Source organism: Brachionichthys hirsutus, chromosome 10 (assembly GCF_040956055.1).
Source record: "Brachionichthys hirsutus isolate HB-005 chromosome 10, CSIRO-AGI_Bhir_v1, whole genome shotgun sequence".
In the NCBI taxonomy this organism is placed as follows: Eukaryota; Metazoa; Chordata; class Actinopteri; order Lophiiformes; family Brachionichthyidae; genus Brachionichthys; species Brachionichthys hirsutus.
In genome coordinates, this window is record NC_090906.1 from 8592696 (window position 1) to 8615133 (window position 22438).

General features: G+C 39.6%; 3 protein-coding genes across 3 annotated transcripts in view; 2 read left to right on the forward strand and 1 right to left on the reverse strand.

Annotated features, from left to right (window-relative positions):
* The first annotated feature begins 1094 nt into the window (after positions 1 to 1094).
* On the forward strand, positions 1095 to 13839 carry LOC137900280 (adhesion G-protein coupled receptor G2-like). Its single transcript, XM_068744344.1, is given in 32 exon segments — positions 1095 to 1213; positions 1215 to 1334; positions 2576 to 2649; positions 3726 to 3797; positions 4246 to 4316; positions 4408 to 4553; positions 4897 to 4933; positions 5005 to 5039; positions 5123 to 5244; positions 5322 to 5400; positions 5567 to 5625; positions 5966 to 6013; positions 6104 to 6171; positions 6260 to 6303; positions 6415 to 6454; positions 6773 to 6807; positions 6893 to 7011; positions 7125 to 7245; positions 7347 to 7588; positions 7730 to 7957; positions 8041 to 8242; positions 8397 to 8553; positions 9267 to 9431; positions 10182 to 10304; positions 10450 to 10495; positions 10576 to 10679; positions 10779 to 10903; positions 11560 to 11931; positions 12046 to 12329; positions 12461 to 12562; positions 12737 to 12893; positions 13478 to 13839. Coding segments are annotated over 32 exon segments (3810 nt in total). The 3' UTR covers positions 13572 to 13839.
* Positions 13840 to 14502: 663 nt separating this feature from the next.
* On the forward strand, positions 14503 to 19691 carry sms (spermine synthase). Its single transcript, XM_068744806.1, has 11 exons — positions 14503 to 14620; positions 15917 to 16037; positions 16479 to 16566; positions 16931 to 16995; positions 17518 to 17693; positions 17876 to 18030; positions 18226 to 18315; positions 18408 to 18522; positions 18604 to 18683; positions 18895 to 19010; positions 19522 to 19691. The coding sequence occupies exons 1-11, from the start codon at positions 14575 to 14577 to the stop codon at positions 19550 to 19552; spliced, it is 1083 nt and encodes a 360-aa protein (XP_068600907.1). The 5' UTR covers positions 14503 to 14574; the 3' UTR covers positions 19553 to 19691.
* A 48-nt stretch (positions 19692 to 19739) lies between these two features.
* Positions 19740 to 22438, reverse strand: part of LOC137900870 (ryanodine receptor 1-like) — a 41742-nt gene continuing 39043 nt past the window's right edge. The window contains exons 102-107 of the mRNA XM_068745016.1: positions 21953 to 22087; positions 21716 to 21872; positions 21522 to 21586; positions 21347 to 21447; positions 21230 to 21281; positions 19740 to 21120 (exon numbers count right to left, since the gene is read on the reverse strand). Coding sequence (XP_068601117.1) covers positions 21025 to 21120; positions 21230 to 21281; positions 21347 to 21447; positions 21522 to 21586; positions 21716 to 21872; positions 21953 to 22087 — 606 coding nt within the window. The 3' untranslated portion in view covers positions 19740 to 21024. The remainder of the gene's footprint in view (positions 21121 to 21229; positions 21282 to 21346; positions 21448 to 21521; positions 21587 to 21715; positions 21873 to 21952; positions 22088 to 22438) is intronic.

The window sequence follows — 22438 nt, forward strand, 5'->3', positions numbered from 1 at the left end:
GATGGAATTTCCCTCTTGGGATTAACAATGTATTCCTCTTAAAAACGGGGCAAGATTACCAGTAAATAATATGACTCAAATCCTTCATTTGGTTTTACGTTTTATTTGTACTTATTCATTTGGAGAAGCTTCGGTTTATTCACATTTTCAAAATAAAAAAGCATTCTGAGCGCACAAACCTCCGCCAAGTACCTCAGTCTCCCTATATTGTTATTTACAGCAGAAATAATGGCCCTGCATTTATTTCATTTATATTTTTTAGCTTCCCGAAAACAAACCTTTAGCAATTGCATTCATGTTGATATCATTATTAGTTCAGAAGTTATTCACAAAAAGCCCACTTTCGGTAATGGTGGATTCTTCTCAATCTAGATCTGTAGCCTTTGAAGATACAACAAATCTGTTTGCCCACTACTAATTTAATATTTTTTTATTTCCATCATATAACCAATCAATCAACCAAAATGTTTTATATGTGCTTGTAAGTGTTGGTGTATTGTTACTACCGTACTTACTTTAACATCAATTAAATACTGATGCCTTACATATTGGACAAAGTTGAAATACTACAACGCTGTAATGGTATGAGGGATTGAATTCAAACTGTAATTGTAGAATAAGTGGAGTAACTAAACAGTGTTTGGCTGGCAAATAAAGTTAGAAGAGACACAACAAATAGAATAAATGTGTGTTTAACCATATGCATACCTTGAGTTTGCAGGGAGGTGGTGCAGGACAAACATGTTCCTCCCATTTGCAGTCCTGAAGAGCAAGTGCGTGACTTCTTCTGTTGCACAACTAAATGTGTCAGCGCTCCGCATTGTTACCTGGGAAACAATTTTTAACAGTCGTGTGTGTCACTAACAACAATAGGACACACCCTGAGGCGCACCTGTAATGCCAACCATAATGGAAAAAGACAAATCTCTTCTCTCAGAATCAAATCATCGGTGTCAAAGGGATGCCATTACACAGCGGGGGGGCTTTACTGATCTTGTGTAAAATCAGTTATAGCTGAGGATCTGGAGACAAGTTTGAAGTGGAGTGGATGCGTTCACCTGTGCAGGCTGACGTATCGGGGGGGGGAGTGCCACATGTGTCAGCGACTGATCCTGTTGAGAGGCACGGTCATTGTGAGCTCACACAGCTGCCGAACAACAATCGAAACAGTGTTGGCAAAGAAGAACATCTGTGTAACGTCTGCTGTCTGGGTTTTTGTTTTCACGTTTGGATTTAGATCCTTGGAAGACATGTTCTATGAAAATGACGGCAGTCATTAAAGGCTTCTTTTCTCACGGATCTTCATACTGGCGCTCGTTTGCTGCCTCTCTCAGGTAAACGTGGGGTTGTGGTATCGCTCTCTTTGCTTCATTAATGCACAATTCACATAAAGTTTCTTTATTGTATTTAAATAATTATTTCTTTAGCAAAATCTGTAGCTTAATGTCTTTTGAAATATATTTTGATGTGTGTCGTTTACATTTGAATCAAAACTACCTTACATTCAAATTTATTTTCAAAATACCGTCTAATTTTACTTGTCAGGTTTCACAGCACACAGAAAATAACAACTCAGATCCATCAGTTTTATATAAACATTTTAGACACTGTCCAACACTCTTCATGAAAACTCAAATAAAATAAAATAAAACTCTGCAGATTGGACTCACCAAAATTCATCCGGTAACCGATCTCATTATTGATAATGGGAATACGGACATGTGAGGACATGCAGCAGACATGGTGACGTACAACGATGCTCAAATCACTTGGTTCACATCATTTATCAACGGGCTAAAGAAATGTTTCTTATTGTTTTATAATTACAAACCCCCTTCATGTCTTCATGCAGATGCTGTCTGATGAATTGAATTCACTTTCCAGAGCTGTGACTTGTGTTCTCATTCAGCGCATTGTTTACCTCTCCTTGCCACCGTGATCCACATCTGAGCGTTGTATTTTTTGCCAAACATCTTTTTTATGGAAGATTTTTTAATTGTCTCATTTGAAGATGCATTTGATGGATAATATTAAATTGACCACAAAGATTTAAATTGAGCTTTTGAAGTTCAGCAACACATTCAGGCTCATGCCATTTCGCATTTCTGTTATATCACTGCATCTCATTGCATTAAGTGGTTAGATTGTTTGTATTATCACAATTACAGATGTAAACACCTCTGAAATGCTTTTACCAAAGCAAATGTTTCTCATGTGTTTCTATACGGCATATATCGCTGTTTGCAATGCCCCTGAGCTGTGACAAAGCTAATGGGTTTGCCCTTTTGTATCGTGTTCTGATTGTATTCAACAGGTTATCTGGATAGGAATGCACTCAAGAGTTCCTTCTATTCAAACATGCAATTATACAGAAAGCTGCGATGTGAAAATGTGTTTAAGGTTTTTTGTGACGCACCATCTTCACCCTTTTGAACTGTTGTTTGTTATATAATGAGTATTGAAAGTAAAATATCACTGAAATGAAGTGTGAATATTTCCTTATTTGAAAACGTTTTAATTTATTTTTTAAATCTGTGCATTTTTTTAATTCTTTTTTGGGGGATGTGTGTTTCAGATTAAAGAAGAGAGGCTCACACATCGGACATCTACCCTGGCTGTACATTCTGCTGCTGCTGGTCCTGCTGACAGGTAGGACAGCTTTTGTTAAAAAAAGGAAATGTTTGCAGACAATAGGAGGAAGCTTCTGCCACAACTCTGCACGTCTATTTTTAACTTTCCAACTCTGACATTTCTGAAATGTCAGACATGCCAACAATTAAACCTTCGTCACACAGTGTCTGCTTCGTGTAAAACAAGGCGCCACAGTGGTGTAGTGTCTTTGTAAAGGAAGACAGAGAACACGTAAAGAACAATCAATAAGGGAGTAAAGTTTGTCAAGGGCCTATTACATAGAAATCAGATCAAATTACACAACTAGAATCAGCTTTATTGGGCGCACATGTGTACACACACAAGTAATTTGAATCCAGTTTCTGCCTGTGGAAAACTGCTGAGCTCCACTGCGCCTCCCGGAGGGAAGGAGATCAAATAGGCCGTATCCGGGGTGAGACGGATCTGCAGCAATGTTCCCTGCCCTTCTCCTGGTTCTGGTTCTGAATTGAGGGCAGGTTAGGTTCAGTAGTTCTGACTTCTGACGATCCCAGACTGCAGGAAGTGCATCCAATAATTAATGTTGTATATTCTCTTTTTGTCCTGAGAAATGATGGATCCCAGAAACCTGAAGGTCTCCACACCAGACATTTTATATTTATTTTGTTAATGTGTTGCTACTTTTTATTTATTTATTTGCTTTCTTTATTTGTATACCATTTATCAAATATAATCTCTAGTCTAGCAGGTCTTTTTTTATTATTCTACATGATCATTATGTTCAGCATCATACAGCGACATGGAAAACACTATGACGGTTTTATTTAAAATTTTATTTTCAGTATTTGTTTTTATTATTTCATCTGCAAGTGTTAAACGTTTTAAAGTGACTTACTGATAAAAATACATTACATTTGTATGGATCCATGTATTTTATGTAATAAAATATATTTTGCAAATGCTTATTTAATGGAATCATAACTGGTACAGCCAATGAAAATAATAGGAACATTAATTGCAAGTTTGGTCAGAGAATCATTTATTTAGTTCAAGTTCTGATGACTTCTAGTTTTTTTCTGTGCCATCCTTAAATACTCATTTCTTTTCCCCATCAGGTCAAGCTTCCTGTAATCAGACCTCTACAGCTCTTCCCCTTCTTTCTACTACAATAAATACACCAACTTCAGGTAATACTCAAAGGGCCTTACCTGGGCGGCGTGGACTGGACCGGGCCACTCCACTTCGCCCAGGTGTGCCCTAGGTCTACCCTGCTCCATCTCATTCCCGGAGTGGGATTTGAAACCAGTACCTGTTTTAAAGCCCTCAACAATGCTACCAACTATGCCACCGTGTTGGTGAGAAACCCCCCCAACTGTAGCAATAACAAAAAAGTTTGATCCTCAAGCTTCCCAGAAGCATGTGTTGGACCAGGCTATTCAGAATTTTATTGTGAAAGACTAGATTAAGATGAGTTTATTGATTATGGAGAACATAAAACGGTCTGTAAAAATTTGGAATATTGCTTGTACCTGCTTTGCTGTTGTGGTACCTGTGCCTTTCATGTTTTCATTATATTGGTGTCTACTGCATTGATTTTGATCATGTCTAACTATCTGCTGTCTTTTCTTATAACAGTATACTACTTTGTTGACGTCACTGTGGATGTCAATGGAAAGGAGATAAATGAAACAGAAATCAAGTTCCAGGTATGTAGAAAAACCGGGTATTGGACTAATTGCTTTGTGATTTTCTTTAACCTATTGTTAAAACTAATGACCACCCTGTTATTTATTCCAGCTCATCCAAGTGTTCAAAAACAAGCTGGAAAGTTGCATATTACCAAACAAGGAAGGATTAGCTGTCCCAACTACCTTTCAACTGACTACACCCACAAGCACAAATGAAACGACACTCACCATGTCGACAATAATGACTACACCAAGGTACAGCACAACTACAGGTGCAAAGCCAGCACTGTTTAAAAGCACAGAACACAGCTCCAGCCAGAACAAATCAGTTTCACAGCAGAATTATGCCACAGCTGCCAGATGGTGGCGGAAATGCAGCAACAAAGAGAACAATATCTGTTTCTAACAAAAATGCATACACGTAAAAATCAGACGTCAGAATGCAGGTATTGCTACAAGCGTTCCTCCAAGTTAATGAAAGTGTGAAGGTCGTTCAAGTTTTGTTTTTGTCTGCACAATTTCTCATTTGTACAACAAGGCAAGTGCTATTCACTTTTCAGTTACTCTTTTCATTGACATCACCTAATTTTATTTCCAGTGCCCTTACCAACCATAGAACCTCTAGCGTGTTTCAGGTAAGTTACCGATGGGTAGCAGAATACGGAAATTACTACATGTGACTCAAGCATGGGTTCCCTTTTGACAGGATATTGAAGTAGAGTGCACGGAAACTACAAAAAGGCAAGTGGCAAAACAAGAATTTCAACCGCAATCAAACAAACAAATGAAAGCATGCTCACCTCACCTCACTTCCAACACACTAGCTGTGCCGTGCTGCTGAAGCTGAGGCAGCGCGTATCTTCGTGTTGTATCCTGCGTACACTCTGTGCCGCCCGTAGCAATGTCTCCGATATTCAAATAGTGGGGAGGAAAGCAGATAGGACAAGTAAGTGCTGGATTTTCAATATGCACAGAATTACCTTCCTGAAAAGTGACCATATTAAATTGAGCCTCTTTTTACAGGTCAGCTAATAAATAAGTGCCAGAGTAATCCAGAAGAGGAGGACAGCTGTGCTTATTACGGACAAGTTGGTGCATCATGGTAATAATCATAATGATAATAATAACAATAAACTTAATATGTTAAACAAATATCAAGAACACTGACATGCACTTCCTAAGAAATATATATAATATAATATAATATATTATAATGGACTTTTTTTCTAGTGATAAAACTGATTGTTATTTGTGGTTGACTTTCACAGTGAAGAGTCTGAATCTGCGTATGTGGTTCATCAAAGCAACTCGAGTCAGTGTTTTGCAGGTGAGCGTCTTCTTGAATCATCCTCCAACCACACGATGTAAAGGAAGCATTCAGCCCCCTTTAGTTCAATACCACACGTTAATGTCTCAGTTCCAAATCCACCAAACTGTTTATATCCACATATTCTAAGCCGTAACGTCAAAAAAGACTTTTCATATTTTCCATTTTGATAAATTCACCCCCTGAATATATTGAACTATTCTTTACTTATTTTACTTTTCAAAGGTGCAAATACCGACAAACAATACAAGATATTCAGTCTTGGAAAAACTGTTATTGTGGCTGAACACTGACATCTGAATGCAGTAAACCAACAATGCATGACTTTCTCTGATTTCAGTTGTGGAGAACAACACCTGCAGCTGCTCTTCTTACTGTAGTAGAACCGGTATTATAATCATTATAAAGCTGCAAAATGATAATTTAAGGGAACATGCTCCGGAAGCTACTCATTATATTTTTTCCTTGTTTTTTTTAGATGCATACTACACTTTTCAAATTTCAATAAAAGATCCGGACATCAACATTTCCCACATCTTGTCTGTGGTGAGTTCACTCCACACAAGCATGCATTTGTGAGTCTTTATTTGCTTCAGGTAATTTTGTGACACAAATTATAATTTCATTCTTCCAGATTTCTATGATAAACCAAACATCAAACTGTTCTCTGATGACAGAGTGAGTTTTGACATTCTTCAAGTATATCCAAATTAACTTTCATGCATTCTTTTTATACCCTTTCAAGAATTTGTAAATAAATTACATGATTTTTATCATGTTTCTTTGCAGTGCTCCATGTTCACCATCCATCATTGCTTCAGAATACACGGTAATTATGTTGCCAGTTCTGACAGCGATAGAACTAAGTAATCCAAATGTACGTGGACTGGTTTGTTCTTATTGACAACAAAAGGAATTACAGTTTAACTGATGTAGGTCAAAATTTGATTTCAAGGAAATGTATCTTTATCGTTATCCATTTTAACATTATGACAGTGAGCAATCCGACTAATTGTGAGAGAGAGCTGATATAAATATGTACTGATGCTGTGAGACACATATCAATATATAGTACACACACACACACACACAGGTTATTACACACGTTACAACTTATAGCTTAACTAAAATGAAAATGTCTTCTCAGAATGCTGCTGTGACCTGTGGAAGCGCAGCAACAAAGTGAGCCTCTTCATAGTTACAGCTTTGAAACATCGTTCCCATGTGCAGGCACATCAGATTGAGTCTGAGGCTTTCTTTCTTGTAGCTGCACAGTGATTTTAGGCTTCACCAAAGAGGTTCCTGTGTGCGACGTCTTTAAAGCGGTGGCGAACGTCTTTGATTCTGAGAGAACGATCAACGTCATTGGACCAGTCACCCGAGCAGGTGTGTATTTGAACTGACTTGAATCAATTCAACATCCAGTCATTTAGTCAATATGCAGGTCTGTACTATACTCTAAATCGTGTCATTTGTGCTTTTGATTATACGTCACACAGCAATCTGTGGCAATTCAACTACCAGTGAAAATCTACAAAACCCCCAGTTGACATGGCTTAAAGTTAAACTAAAGCCGGCTAACTTTTGCCTGACAATAGAAGAGTCTAACATCCTTAATTGGTCTGTATTGTCTTCTTATAATTCCATATACTGCACTAACTTCACAAACTCTTAAATACTTTATTAATCGGTATCACCAAGCATATTTTGTCCTTCTTTAGTCAAAGTGGGGACAATGTGGCTGTGATGCTGGAAGAGCAGTGTGTCCTGGAGCCGAACTCACAGCCGTTAGCCACGCCAGGCCCAAATGTGACAACTGCACATCCAAACGCCAGCACGACTACATCCTCGCCAAACGCAACAGCTGGTGCCCCAAACGCCAGCACGACTACGTCCTCGCCAAACGCAACAACTGGTGCCCCAAACGCCAGCACGACTACATCCTCGCCAAACGCAACAACTGGTGCCCCAAACGCCAGCACGACTACGTCCTCGCCAAACGCAACAACTGGTGCCCCAAACGCCAGCACGACTACATCCTCGCCAAACGCAACAACTGGTGCCCCAAACGCCAGCACGACTACGTCCTCGCCAAACGCAACAGCTGGTGCCCCAAACGCCAGCACAACTACATCCTCGCCAAACGCAACAGCTGGTGCTCTAAACGCCCCCAACTTGTCTGTGAACGGAACTACTTCTCCTCCGAGCGCTGCAACCGAGGGCCGAAATGGCACCACGACTGTTGATGTCACAACTTTTAAGACAGCTACAACCACCGCCAATGGATCAGCCTCCGTCACGACACAAGCGATGCCAACAGTCACCGAATCAGGTCTGTTGCCGTCCACATTGAAGTCGATGTACGTCATTCTGCAGGAGTATCCCCATAGCCTCTGTTTTAAATGTGAACTGCAGCTGAAAGCCGAGCCTACGCCCTGCTTGAGCTCACCAGGAACGTGTCCAACCTGAACTCCAGTCAGGTGGATCAGCTTGTCGATCAGCTGGAGGATCTTTTGTCAGGCGAGACTGTCAGCCTGGAGCTAGGAAACATATCCGTCCGCATTGTCAGCAATCTGCTCGGCGCATCTCCTGAGATACTGTCCAACTCTTCCAACAGGTTGCAAACTAAAATACTTCAACTATAATTTTAAATAAAACAAATGTGCTGGGTTATTATTCAACTCAGAATAAATAATTAATAATTTCCAAAGCCTCATAGTGGGCCCAGGACCTGAGAACCACTGGCATGAATGACTTTCTTTTTTCAACAGGATTATAAAAATTGTTGAGACAGTGGCACTCAAGCTGGTCCTTACAAATCCGACTGAATCCCTCTTGGCCCAAAATGTGGGTATTTCTGTGAGAACAGCAGATGGCGGAAACTTTCAGGAAACACTTTTTTCTGTTTCAGACTCCAATACTGTACAGGTATGTGGCTGACCTATAATTCAATTCAGTTCGTTTGTATTCCTGTAGCACCAGATCATAACAGAAAGTGATCTCAAGGCCCTTTACAGGTGTCGCAGGGAAAGACCTGCAGGGAAAGATAAAACCGTCCCACGATAGCAAGCACTTTGCCGACGGAGGCGATGAAAAACGTCCTTTTAATAGGAAGAAACCATGAACAGAACCTAAGACTCATAGTGGGTGGCCATCTGTCTGGACCGGTTGGGTTGGGTTATAGAAGTCTACTGGTTCCCAAATTTTTGTCTGCCACATTTTTGCTTCACATAATGAGTGAATGAGTTCAACTATTTTTGGTATTTATTACTGAAAAGAAGACACAAACCAGCTTTTACAGTTTTCAAAACACATTTTCTCCTTAAACTGACGAGGCTACAGCAACCTATTTTTTTAATAATTTCCAGCCCAAAAAATGTATCATATAAATGTTTCAGATTGTGTCATTTAAATAGTATATATGGATTTGTGTAGCAGAAATTAAGTCATCTAATGTCTCCTCAGATTTATGCCAGCATCTTTCACGCTTTAACAAATTATCTTTTGCAGACTACTGTCATCTTACCCAAATAAAAAACTGGTATTAAAAGTTAAGGATAATAAAATGAAAAAAATCTATATACCGGTATACGTATTATAACATCTAATATGTCTCGGTTCATCTCCAACGTGTGTTGCAGGTCAATGGGAACTCCAGGGCCAGGAGGAGCGTGAGAAATGACTCCTCTGTCCCTCAAGGCTCCATCAGACTTCCCGATTCGCTCACACAGGACCTCACCTCAGTGGAGCAGCAACAGGTCTCCAGAGTCCAGTTCAACTTCTACCAGAAGAGCACTGTGTTCCAGGTCTGTACACTCAACAACCATCCCATTCAAAACCAGAGAGACATTGTTTTTACCAAGGAATAACACAATGTTGCTGTTTCATCTGTTTTTAAATGTATTCCGGATTTATTGTTTAATTAAATGGAAAATGATGGGCTACATTATAAACCACCTATTGCATTGCTTCTCAATTGTTTTCTGTTAAGCCCCCTCTAGAAAGAAGAAAACATTTTGCCCTCCGTCATGCCTAAATAGTATAATTTATCTAGAAAATTGTTAAAAGTACACCTCTGCATAATGTTGTATCCCTATTAAGGAAATAAAAATATAGATTAACATACAAAGAATAACTTTATTATTTTATTTTTTGTCAAAACCGGAAAAGCTTTAAAGTGCAGCAATTTGGCTTGATTCTAAGAAAATTAAATCCTTATGTGAACTATAAATATTTTCCATTTAATGCAGAAAAATAAACTTAAATAAAACTAACTAGTAATAATACATTAATTGGCCCCATTACCTCAGAGGCACAAAATATAAAACATTTTAACCTGCAAAACACAAAAACAGATTGTGCTGATTTGAAAAAAAGCCAGAGGAGCAAATGCTACATGTAGATGTCAGGGTGCTGCTGCCACCTGCTGTAGTTGAAGTGGAATTACACTTAATTCTAGCACTGCAAAGAAAAAGAGTTTGAGAATACCTGCCCTATTGAAAGATTGTATGTAGAAATGTGTGTTTTGTTTTCTCTCTCTCTAAATGGCCATGCAGGACAGATCTCTGGGACGACGCAGACTGAACAGTGGAATCCTGGGCTCAAGTGTGGCCAACCTGACGCTCACGGGGCTGCAAGACGATGTTGTAATTCGCCTCAGGAACACAGCGCCTGTACCGGTAGAGCTGTTTACAAAAAATAGATTAAAAAAAGACAGATAGGCCATAAAAGAGCTGACAGAAACTTAGCCGAAACATAGTAGGGTAACAAGCAGCTGAGGATTCCTGAACAAAAACTATTCTTGTGTCTCATCTCATTCCACAGGGTAATTTTGTGGCAGTATGTGTTTTTTGGGACTTTACATTAAATGGTAAGTTCTTTTATTTTTCAATGACAATTTAGAATATAAATATAAAGAAACATTTAAATGTGGATCATTTATTGTTTCAGACAGAGCAGGTGGTTGGAACTCAAGTGGCTGCTTTGTCCGAAACAGCACAGACAAGGAAACTGTTTGTAGCTGCAACCATTTAACTAGTTTTGCAATCCTACTGGTAAGACCACGATCCTTTTTCAATACCTTTCATCGACAGAGAATTCTAAATGCTTCTCTGCTTTAACGGCTCTCATTTGCTTTTTTCTTTCTCTTGCAGGACCTTTCCAGAGATCCAATAACCAATCGTGTTCAAGCCACCATCCTTACCTTTATCACATATATTGGCTGCGGAGTATCTGCCATCTTCTTGTCCGTCACCCTCCTCACCTACTTGTCCTTTGGGTGAGAGCAATAGATTACTTGATGGAATTGTATCTGTATCAGACACACATAGATCTGCCTGTTCAGTGATATCTGATGACAATCTCTATGTCAAACACACACCTTTACACATTGTCTTATTCATTTAAGAAATTCCACTCTCCAAATACATAAGTGGACACTGAATCTCTAGAATCAGTGATAAAAGCATGACTTTACTAACTCAATCAAGAGGTGTTTTACACTCAAAAAGTATCAGCAGGCTACACACAAATATCTTTCATTCATTTAGATTTACCTTCAAGTGAGGCTTGTTTTCCATTTAACCGTCTGTAATATCTGTAAAAGAGAACCACTGGTGGATTATTGACCTGCTCATCCTTCTTCATCCTCATAAAATGCTATCAGTTCTATTCAAAGACCATGCAATGCCTTGACTTCAGCACCATGGATCATGAAAGTTAACAGGGGTTTTCTAACCATAGAATAATGTTACATTACAGGACAATATGAAGAACACAACAAAAAAGAACAAAAAAAAGAAAGGTTTTCCCTTAAACAAATCAATCAGACAAAATTAACAAATGTGTAAAAATCAATACAACTGTAACCATTAGGATATTACTATATATTTCACAGGAAATGTTACAATCCACTCTCTTTTGTTAACACTGCAGGAAGCTGCGTAAGGACATTCCTTCCAGAATCCTAATCCAGCTGTGCCTGGCTCTGCTGCTGCTGAACCTGGTCTTCCTTGTGGATGCGTGGCTGGCACTCTACCCGGACGCAGTGGGGCTCTGCATCTCCACTGCCTGGTTCCTCCACTATTTTCTGCTGGCCACCTTCACCTGGATGGGACTTGAGGCCGTCCACATGTACCTGGCCCTTGTGAAAGTCTTCAACAGCTACGTGCCCCACTACATGCTGAAGTTCTCATTGGCTGGCTGGGGTGTCCCGATGATTGTAGTCATCATTGTCATTGCACTCAGTGAGGATAACTACGGCCTCGTCTCCTATGGGAGGTTCCCCGATAGAACCAGTGACGACTTGTCAGTATGCTTGTTATATGTACACTGTTTGACACGAGATGCATTTACAGAAAAGTGTCAGAGAATTATTAACTAACTATTTAATTATTTTCCATCCTTGTCCTCTCCTGACAGCTGCTGGCTGACAAATGACATTGCCTTCTATGTGGCGGTGGTCGCGTATTTCTGTGTCATTTTTCTCTTCAACCTCGTCATGTTTGTTGTCGTGATGGTGCAACTGTGGCGAATAAAGAAGCAGAACCCTCACAATTCACTTCACCGGAGCACAATGCAGGATGTACGCAGCTTCGTCGGGGTAACCCTCCTCCTGGGGCTCACCTGGGGCTTTGCGTTTTTTGCTTGGGGGCCCCTTAACCTGCCATTCATGTACCTGTTTTCCATCTTTAACTCCTTCCAAGGTGAGATGACTCATTTGGCGCCATAGAATATTAATCATCAGTGCTTCGCAGCAATAAAAGGGACAATTGATTGTATTATAATATTTTTTATTTTGTATGTGAAAAAAGCTTTTTTCTGATTGTGTTCGTAGGTTTCTTCATATTTTTGTTCAACTGTGCACTGAAGGAAAATGTGAGGAAGCAGTGGAGGATCTACCTGTGCTGTGGTAAAATGAAGCTACCAGAGAACTCTGGTTTGTAATGTTTATTTAACATTTTATTTACACATTAATGTATTTTTACAGTCCTTTCTTTATGGACATATATTCCTTTAAAGTAAAAGACTCAAAGGCATTAGATGTGGGATGATGGTGATTAATTGATTTAGTTGAATTTAGTCTTAATCTTTTTGGAATTTCTTTTCACAGAATGGAGTCGCACGGCAACGCAGAAACCTGCAAAGAAATCTTCAGGGACTCGAGGTTCATCGATTCAGTCCTCAAACTCCTTAAATTCAAACAACTCAACCGGCTCCTCAACTTTCCTCGTCAACGGCTCTACAGAGCAGATGAACAACATAGGTGAGTGAAAACAGTCAGTGTGTTTGTGGGGTGACATTAACAAGTTAATTCATCAATAAAACTGTTCACATTTAGAACTAGAAAAGCGCTCGGAGAATGCAAAACCTCCACCAAGCAGTTCATTCCCCTTCTAATTAGATTTACACCATCCACATGGTGATCTGGAATGGATCATCATCAAAAGGTTCTACAATGTTCTTGGTATCTTAATATATACCAAACATGAAAAGTAAAAGTGAATTAGAGTTTTAATGTGACCATTTGATTTTTTTTCCTGATCTCATTCTGGATCAGATCCAGAATACATTTTGCTTGATGGGATTTACTGGGATCTAAGTTAGACCAAGAACCATCTTCAGATGTATTAATTTTTTTACATCAAAATCCATCCAGCAGTTTTTCCGTAATCCTAACAGACTGACAAACAAATGGCGTGAAAAATATAACCTCCTTGGCGGCGGTGATAATGAATATTAAACATTCAGTATGCAGATTCATTGTAGTCAACTCAAAATATTTTTTTTCTGAAATATTTCACTGCTGATTTTATTAATTATAACAAAAGCATTACTGCTGTGTTGCAGAAAGGCCATTTGATGACAGAGCAATAAGAGCTGATGAAGACCCGAGCATGGACGTCAATAACATCAACAGGCAGCACGTAGAACGGCATGAACACTGATCCAAAAAAGACTGTTTCACTGCTCTTACTTTGAGATCCATGTATATAATGTAAATTTATAGAATAGCCTAATTTATGTAACATTGATCCATATCTCACATGTGATTTGACTTGTAATGGCACAAAGGAAGACTAACATCATACAAGGCCCATTATTATGTTTTTAATGATGACTGGAGCCTGGATATGAAACGCACTAAGCGAGCTGCCAAGCTACCAGGCCAGTCTGACCAGCTTCATGTGTTTGTACAATAATAAATACACGTGGCCTAGCAACTGGCATATTTGTTTGTATTTGCATTGCTTCCAAGAGTTTAAGTACCTCAAACAGAAAGAAATACCCAAGTGCACGTTAACTGAATGTTAGCAATAGTTTTATATATGTATATTTACTGTTTACATTAGCTTCTCACAAAACTCAGCACTGTTAGTTACAAAACAAGAATGGGATAATGTTCCACTTTCAGATCGATACAGCAATTGATCTCCTCAGTTCCCAAATGTTTACAAAGCGTTGTTAAAAGAGGTGATGCAAACTCAGAGATAAACATAAATTTGATATCTCTTACTGACATAATATTTAAAAACAATGACATTTTTTAATATTCAATATATATTTATATATAGTTTTTTATGTAAACATTCTGGAATTATTTAACATTTTGGATTTTATGATTGGGACTGATGCCACATTAGAAAAAGTGAAAGAGATATTGTAGCAAATCTTTGTTTTCATTTTCCAAAAGCAAAAAGGGCATTTTTGTCCACGAACATGTGGGAACTTTTTTTTACATTTTTTTTTTATTTTTTTAACAAAACGTAATGACGCATGCAAATAATAGATGCAGCTACACGCACATACACACTAATGGCGCTGCATTAGCCACGCCTAGTTCCGTAAAGTGAACTCGTAGCCGCGCTGCTAGCAGGGCCCTTCCTCTGTCTTTGCAGATAGACACTCGTAGCCTGCTTGTTCAGGCATGGATGACAGTTGTACTCCGACATGGCAATGCAACATTACATTCTCGACTTCGTCCTTTCTCGGCCAGGTAAGATCCCAACGAACAGCGGCTCAATAAAGACTCTGCGTCGAGGTTGACGTTATTGCATCTGGCGCTGTGTGTGTTAGCTCCGCTAGCCGCCTCGCTATTATCAATTATGCTGCTGCCCTTCAAGTCAGCAGCAACTGCACAGTTATTTGGAAGCGTGGCTGATAACGGGATGTGGTTATCTGGCCAAGTTGTTGTCAGACTTCATAGTTATTTTACGTAAACGATTGCGTTGTAATGTAGTTTCTATGGCGTTGTGTTGCTAGTATCGCATTTTATAACTTTGCATTTAGTCCAGTCGGTCTTATTAGCTGCTTCGGCTAACAATGCGTAAAAGAAATGTGGTCCTACGGGAAGAGGGATGTCGGCCATTAATGTAGTTTAGTTTTTCCCCTTACACGCAAACCTATATTTTATTTCTCCCAATATTGAATATATTGAAATTCCTTAGTTTATGAATTGCATAATTTAAAGTCTGTATTCATTATTTGTGACATTTGCGTTATCAAAAAGTACTCGCAATACAAAAACAATACCTAACAATGTTATCAGAATACTTTAATAATTACAGCCAATATACGCTTAGTTGTGAGTTTTTTAGTTATTGGATTTTCGTGCCTGTGTTTCTCATTAATTGACCCCCGTTCCTCCCAATGGAACAAATAAAAACTCTGTTCAGAACATCTGCATCGTTCAAACGTCAGTGTGGATTAAACCACATTTGATGATTACGTTTAGATGAGGCTTTACAAAAAGTTGTCCCATCGAAAGTCATAAACATGGTTAAAGCTGGAAGAGTTGCTCTAAATATTGCGTGTCATTCACGCGATCAAATTGTTAATTAAAAACCTGTTTGCTCAGAAGAGTCACTGATGCAGGCTATTGTGCTGTGACAGTGGTGTATCTGTTTAGAAAAGGACAGTGGAAATTGCAGTCATTATGCTAGTGCTGCAAATGTTCATTTTATTTTTTAATCAACTGATCTATATTTTCTAAGGGTGCACCGGTTTTTTTAAAAAGTCCTGACCTGCCGATAACGATTTTTTGAGCCTCTCGCCAAAAATAAAGTGCACAGCAGTATTTTGCTTTTTATAAATAAAAGGAAATGACAAGGTTTGTGGTCGATCTTGGGGAATCCACAATGTGTTTGCAGCACAAAAGCAGAGTACTGGCACAGACGCATCCCTAGGATGTTTTTATGTTACTTGAAATAGTTTTACGTATGCCTCAATGTGGATGTTTGATTTTAGCGTGCCAAAAATGTAATATTTTACTGTCAAGTGTCATGTCTTTTAGTTGACCCTGCTGCAACAGTTCCGGGTTTGCTGTCCATATTTCATGAGCAAAAAATGACAGAGACTGTCCATGACATGAAAGGGCATGGATACGTTGCCACACTCGTCGGCGAGAAGGGCCGGTAAGAACATTATTGTAACCATTTTTCAGACTTCCTCAGTGACTTTCCTTGTTCTGTAGTTTGACTCTTGTAGCGACCTAATACTTTATTTGTTTATAGGAGTGACTGCTTCCAAATTATAACCAGTTCCAATGTCAAGTTTTAGTTGCATTCTCCTTAACAGTACCTAAAGGAGTGTCACCCGTGCATTGAAAAGCAAAATGATAAAGTAAAATATCACTGGCTCATAATGTAACGCATAATTCCCCCCAAGATTTTAACACTAAGTGGAATTTTGTTTATGTAATGTCCCCATTTATGAAAGGTCTAGCCAAGCACACCTACCTGTAAACTGGCCATGACTGCTTTTACACTTTTACACACATTTAAAACAGTCAGCAGAGAACATAGTCGCCCTTTCACAAATATAGCGTGGCTTTTCTTTTGTGTTGTGTTTCTCAGGGTTGCCCTTCTGCGAGTGCACTCCCATGGGATGGTCACCATTGATGTACAGTGTTACGAGGATGATGACATTGCACAGCTAGATAAAGTAGGTGATTTAAAAAAAAGAAAATACAAATTCTGTATTGTTGCAAATGTTTTAGCTTGTCAGATTTTTTTCTTTTTTTTTACTTTCTGGTTCACTTATTTTTCTTTACAACTTCAGAACTATTTTAGAACATACGGTAACAAAACTTTATTGGCACCAACATCCAACAGATTCCTATAGACCATATTTGCTGATCCTCTGTTTGTAATTGCTGTGAGGTACCAGTTGTCAATCACAGAGCACAGCGAGGCAAAGCATTCTTCTGTCCTTATTTATTTTGCATCATAACAGTAAAGTATCCGAAATTGATAGAAATGATTGTGCACTTCAGTTTCTGTTTGTCACTTATTTATTTCCCCCGCAGCTTATAACCACACTGGAAAGCAAGTTAAAGGTTCTCTTGAATGGCAACATAACACGGATTAAAAGGTGAGTATCTCGGAGTTTGTGCTTTGGAATTATTTATATTGATTATGAATCTGAATTTTGTTCAATAATTCATGCGATGCCTTATTAGGCAAGCACGTGTCCCCAAATGACGTTTGAATACTTCTGACTCGGTTGTTGGGGTGTAATCTTAATCTTGAATAGCAACGTCTTTGTGAGAGGTGGAACGTATTCCAAGCTAGTTTGTCCAGTTGATTCAGATTCCGTATCGAGCGTGAATATCTACGCCAACAAAAACATTTAAAGGTTGCCATGCCAACCTAAACATTTATACAGTGAGGCCTTGTTTCATAAATTGAATCCCTTCTTTGACTCAGTTCGTGACCTGAAACGTTCGTCGTCCTCTTCTTTCCGGGGTCGCCACAGCAAACCAACCTTCCCACCTCAACCCTGTCCTTTGCATCGTCCTCCCCAAAAACCCTCTGAACTCTATTGATTATGCTATGTTTCATGCATTCTGAAATAATATTGATTGTGTTCTTCACATTTCACCCCCCCCCCAAGATTACCAGCCATTTCCCGAGGAGCAAAAATTGATCGTTACTGGCCCACAGCTGACGGCAGACTGGTCGAGTATGACATTGACCAGGTGCTGTACGATGAAGACTCTGCATACCAAAACATAAAAATACTGCACTCAAAGCAGTATGGAAATATCCTAGTTCTCAATGGAGACGTTAGTAAGTGCAACAACACTGCAGCACATTGCATGTTTGCCACTTAAAATCTTATTTTCAAGTCCAATGTTATGAAGTAAAGAGATCAGAATGAAGTAGTATTATTATTATTGGACATAATTGTCATGAAATGCACCAAAAGATCTGTTGAATTGAGAGGGACGATTGTTCCGTTTACCTTTCAGACATGGCAGAGAGTGATTTGACCTACACCCAAGCCATCATGGGCAATGGGAAAGAGAATTTCGAGGGAAAGGATGTGCTGATATTAGGAGGAGGCGATGGAGGCATCCTTGCCGAGATGGTCAAACAAAAGCCAAAGATGATCACCATGTTGGAGATATCCTTTTAATTCTGTGTATTTTCTGAGGCAGCTGTCCAACAGAAGTTCAGTTTAAGCTTCAGTCATCCCTGCAGGATATCACTCAATCCCTGATGAACATGGCTGTTTCCCTGAGCAATATAACTGCAAGGCAGTTGTTCTTTTTTTATGTGTGTGAGATAACGGTTGATCATTCCTTAACAGAGTTTGTACATTGACCAGAAGGTGATAGATGGGTGTAGGATGCACATGAGAGAAACATGTGGTGACGTCCTTGACAACCTGAAGGGGGACTGTTATCAAGTGAGTGTTGAATTCGTCTTGCAGTCATAAGATCTTAATGACAATGAATTCCTGTCCAGATGTGTCATTGTTTCTCTCTCTCTGCATCACAGGTACTGGTTGAAGACTGTGTTCCTGTGCTGAAGAAGTATGTCGAGGAGGGGAGGATGTTTGATTATATAGTTAATGACCTCACCGCCATCCCAATTTCCACTGAGCCAGATGAAGGTTTCTTTATTTAAATAATAAAAATGTATGTAAATGAGTGAGTCTGCAGTACTGCATTAATGCGCGTGCTACTTCTTGCAGACTCTACATGGGACTTCCTGCGACTCATCTTGGATCTGTCCATTAAAGTTTTACATCCCTCTGGAAAGTATTTCACACAGGTGAGGCCCTCGCCTACCCCCCCATTGTATAGTCTGTATTACTGTTGAATTTTTGTTCGCAGTTATCAGGCGAAGGTTTTGTGTTTTTGATTTTGCCTCAGCTAAAGTTCAGAATACACCGTTCCCACCAACATAACTTTTATATGTAGAAGAAAAAAGACTTGTTACAGTATGTGTGGCGTTAATATTTCTTTCTTGTGCTGGTTTTCAGGGTAATGGCGCGAACTTGACAGAAGCACTGGGTTTGTTTGAGGAGCAGCTGGGAAAGCTATCGTGTCCCGTGGAGTTCTCCAAACACATGGCTTGTGTGCCCTCCTACTTGGAATTGTATCCTTAAAAAAAATAAAACAGTTTAGGCGCTTCGGCCAAAATCAATTGTGATGGGGATTTATCCTTCGACCTTGGTTCGTTCATTAAGACATGGATAAAAATTACACCGTGCCTTCCCACAGGATCTACCTAGTGTCAAATTCTGATCTGGATCCAAGCCTAAAATAAAGGAATTGCAAAAAATTCACTACTGTGGGATAATGAATGAGAATTCTACAGACTTATAACGGACAACAAACCGGCTTCTCGAGTTTTCACAAAATATTCTATGCTGCGTTTCAGACTTTCCTCTACTGAGCAGTTGTTTTAAACCTGCTGAATAAACATTTTTGATTTGAATGCTGTCCTTTATGTGAACAACCTCTCTGATCACCACCTATTATGAAATATTTGTGTTAAAATTAACATTTATTATAATGCTTTATGCTGTTAAACTCGTTTCATTTGCCAGTGTCATAAAAGGTTGCATTCCAACATGCTTGTCCGATCCTTAATTCTTGATTTCTAGATGGGTTTTCTACACGGTATGGAAGAAGTGAAGGCCTCCAGTTCTCTCTGACTCCCCCGTGACTGGAATGTTTGTGGTTTTCCTCTTTCTGCTGCGTTTTTGCTTCAGGGTGTGTTCAGACTGAATGTGACATGGGAATCGGAGGCAACGCAGGATTTAGACTTTGTCACGGTCACTTGTTGGGGGGGGGGGGGGGGGAAATGTTTATAAATGGGTTATTACAAGAATAAAAGTGCAATGCAGTGTTCCTGCATTGTAAGCTGAGTTCCTAGTTGTGCAGCATGCAGTACGCCTTCGACTGCACCACAGCTGTGCTGTAAGCTGGCTGGCTGGACAAGGATAGACTGAAACACTCCATCAGTGAAAGTTAGTGTGAAGGACTCGATGCAAATTCACTTTGTATTCTGTCTGAACATGACTAAGCAGCATAATGAAGGAATTATCATTCCCTCTCTTAACCCCGGGCCTAATCTCCCTTCCTGTTTTGAGATCCTTGGAATTGTGTGGAATGTCTATTTGCTTGTACTCTGAGAGAGCTGTTACATGTTTAGACAGACTATTGTGGTATAATTTCTCTTGCAGCAAGTTTGTGTTCTGCTTTTCTTTGGGAGTGTTTCTTTGCTTTGAGTTATGAGCTCATTGTGCTGCTGAATCGAGCTGCTTTTTGTTTCTGACTCGCAAATGTGATTCCTGGTTGTAGCGAGGCAAATACGTACACGTCCGTCGAGAGCTGAAGAGTCCAAATGTGTTTTTAAAAGGGAAACTATTCCAACACCACAATGGCTCCTTCGTGTTTGTGCAGATTGTAATGTTTGAATAGCACCTTTGGTGTGTCTATATTTTATGTTTTTAAGGCTGTTTTTGGTGCATGTTAAGGATGGGGAATGTAGCTGCCATATTTACGCATAATCAACTCTGTGGGGTTGAGTTACATTTATTTATAATTTCATCAATTATCCTGTCTTTTTTGAAATCATTCTTGTGACATCTACAAATAAAAAGTTGTGGGGAAACAAATGGACTTTTTTTCCATATTAAGATTCATTCTGCATACAGCATTATAGAGTACAAGGTCAAATCAGCGCCTCATTGCAATGAAACGTATTCTTCTGTGGAATTTATTCATCATTGCAGGCATGAAATTGTCCAGAAAAACAATAAATAATTTAAATTCAAACACAGCCACAGTATCGTCAGAAAACTGAACAGAAAAATCCTTGCTAGATAATTATTGTAGAAAGAAGCTGACGCAATAATCAGAGGAAAAAGCGTGAAATGAATTTGAAAAACAATGAATTACAGATGACAAAGATAAAGTGTGAACTCCCAAACAAATGAGCTGATGAGGCCGCAGCAGAGAATGCTCACCCTGCTTGGAAGTTAACAAGGTGTCTTCATTTGATGAAACCATTTGTCATGATCTGATCAAATTTTGTTGAGTTTTAACAATTTAGTACATTAAATTATTTGCCATATTGATTGTTTGCTCATAACAATTGTAAGCTAAGAAAGCTGATCCTCATATTGCTTTCTGAAGCAGTCCCCAGCAGGGAAGAAGTCCCAGCAACGCTCCTGGTACATCTTCCACACGTAGGACTCCTGATGGGGGGGAAAAACATTTTAAAGTAGGTCAGAGCCGAATTTTAGGAAACCGCAAAGAGCACACTGTCAACAGCCAGAGGGAATTCTGATAACACTTTGGACTGACCTGACCGGTGTGCTCTGTGTCGTCTTTGTTGATGAGGTACATTAGAAAGAACCTGAAAAGGACTCGCATGTTAACATTTCCACACGTGCATATGTAACGTAGAGAAGGAGCACTCACAAGTAATTTGCCAGGTTGTGTTCATCTAATGTGTGGGTCTCAAACCCATGTGGCGTCGTATCAAAGTAGTCACTTCCAATTCCACATATGAAGCATTTCGTCTGCACATGAACCAGAGATGACCATTAAATGTGCATTGGCAGAGTTAAAAGGTTTTAACAGTATTAAGCTGTACCTCCATGTCCTCCTTGACCTGCTCTTGCTGGTCTCTGAGTTCTCCAAAGGCATCAATGATCAGACCTACAATGACGTGATTAGAAGTGTTTATACATCATCTGTTCGACATCCCCTTCCTACAGTCAGCAGTTCTAAGTCAATCTAATAAAACCGATTTAAACAGGGACTTCTAGTGGCCTGCGCCACCTTTACCCTGAATGATGGCCAGGAGAATGACAATGACGAAAAAGAAGAATGTTATATCGAAGACCACTCGATAGAGCTCGTATTCATCTCCAGCAGGATCCTCAATCTCATCTCCGATGCCTCCGCCAGCACGCACGCCCACGTACATGTGGAACAGGTAGCACTGTGAAGCATAGACAATGCACATTGTTAGGGAGGCGGGGCTCCGGCACAGTACGTGTCCTCCATTCGCTTGTTACTCACAGTCATCATGTCGTCACATTTCATGTCTGGTTCGTCTTCGTCTTCACTCTTGTTGTAAAACTTGCGGAAGAAATTGAAGGCGACTACAGTGTACAGGTACACCACCACGGCCAGCAAGCCTACAGTCATCATCAGCTGGCAGACACAAGAACAACGGCGGCTTAGTTTGTGGAAACCAGGCATGGGCAAACTAAGGCACGTTGGGCTCTTTAATCCGGCCTGCCGAACTTGTCCAAATTATATCATTAAATTAAATTATTATAATTAAACTTCATTCATTTGGCCTTTTCCATTTAATTTGTACAATGAGCCTTCCATATTCATGCTTTGCTCCCTGTAAAAGGCCCAATCCTTTCATGTAATGGCTTTTACATGTCATTTATATTAGTTCATACAAACACTCCATCCATCTGTTCCTGGCGCGGCTCCTCTGTCAAATTTTAGAACCCATTGTGGCCCGCGAGCCAGAAGGTTTGCCCTCCCCTG

Excerpts from the sequence above, each read along its gene's own strand:
- sms (XM_068744806.1), top strand. The coding sequence starts at position 14,575 with ATGGCAATGCAACATTACATTCTCGACTTCGTCCTTTCTCGGCCAG. Across the intron at positions 18,316-18,407 it reads TGAAGGGGGACTGTTATCAA|GTACTGGTTGAAGACTGTGT; the intron begins GTGAGTGTTGAA and ends TCTGCATCACAG. Across the intron at positions 19,011-19,521 it reads GTGCCCTCCTACTTGGAATT|ATGGGTTTTCTACACGGTAT; the intron begins GTATCCTTAAAA and ends CTTGATTTCTAG.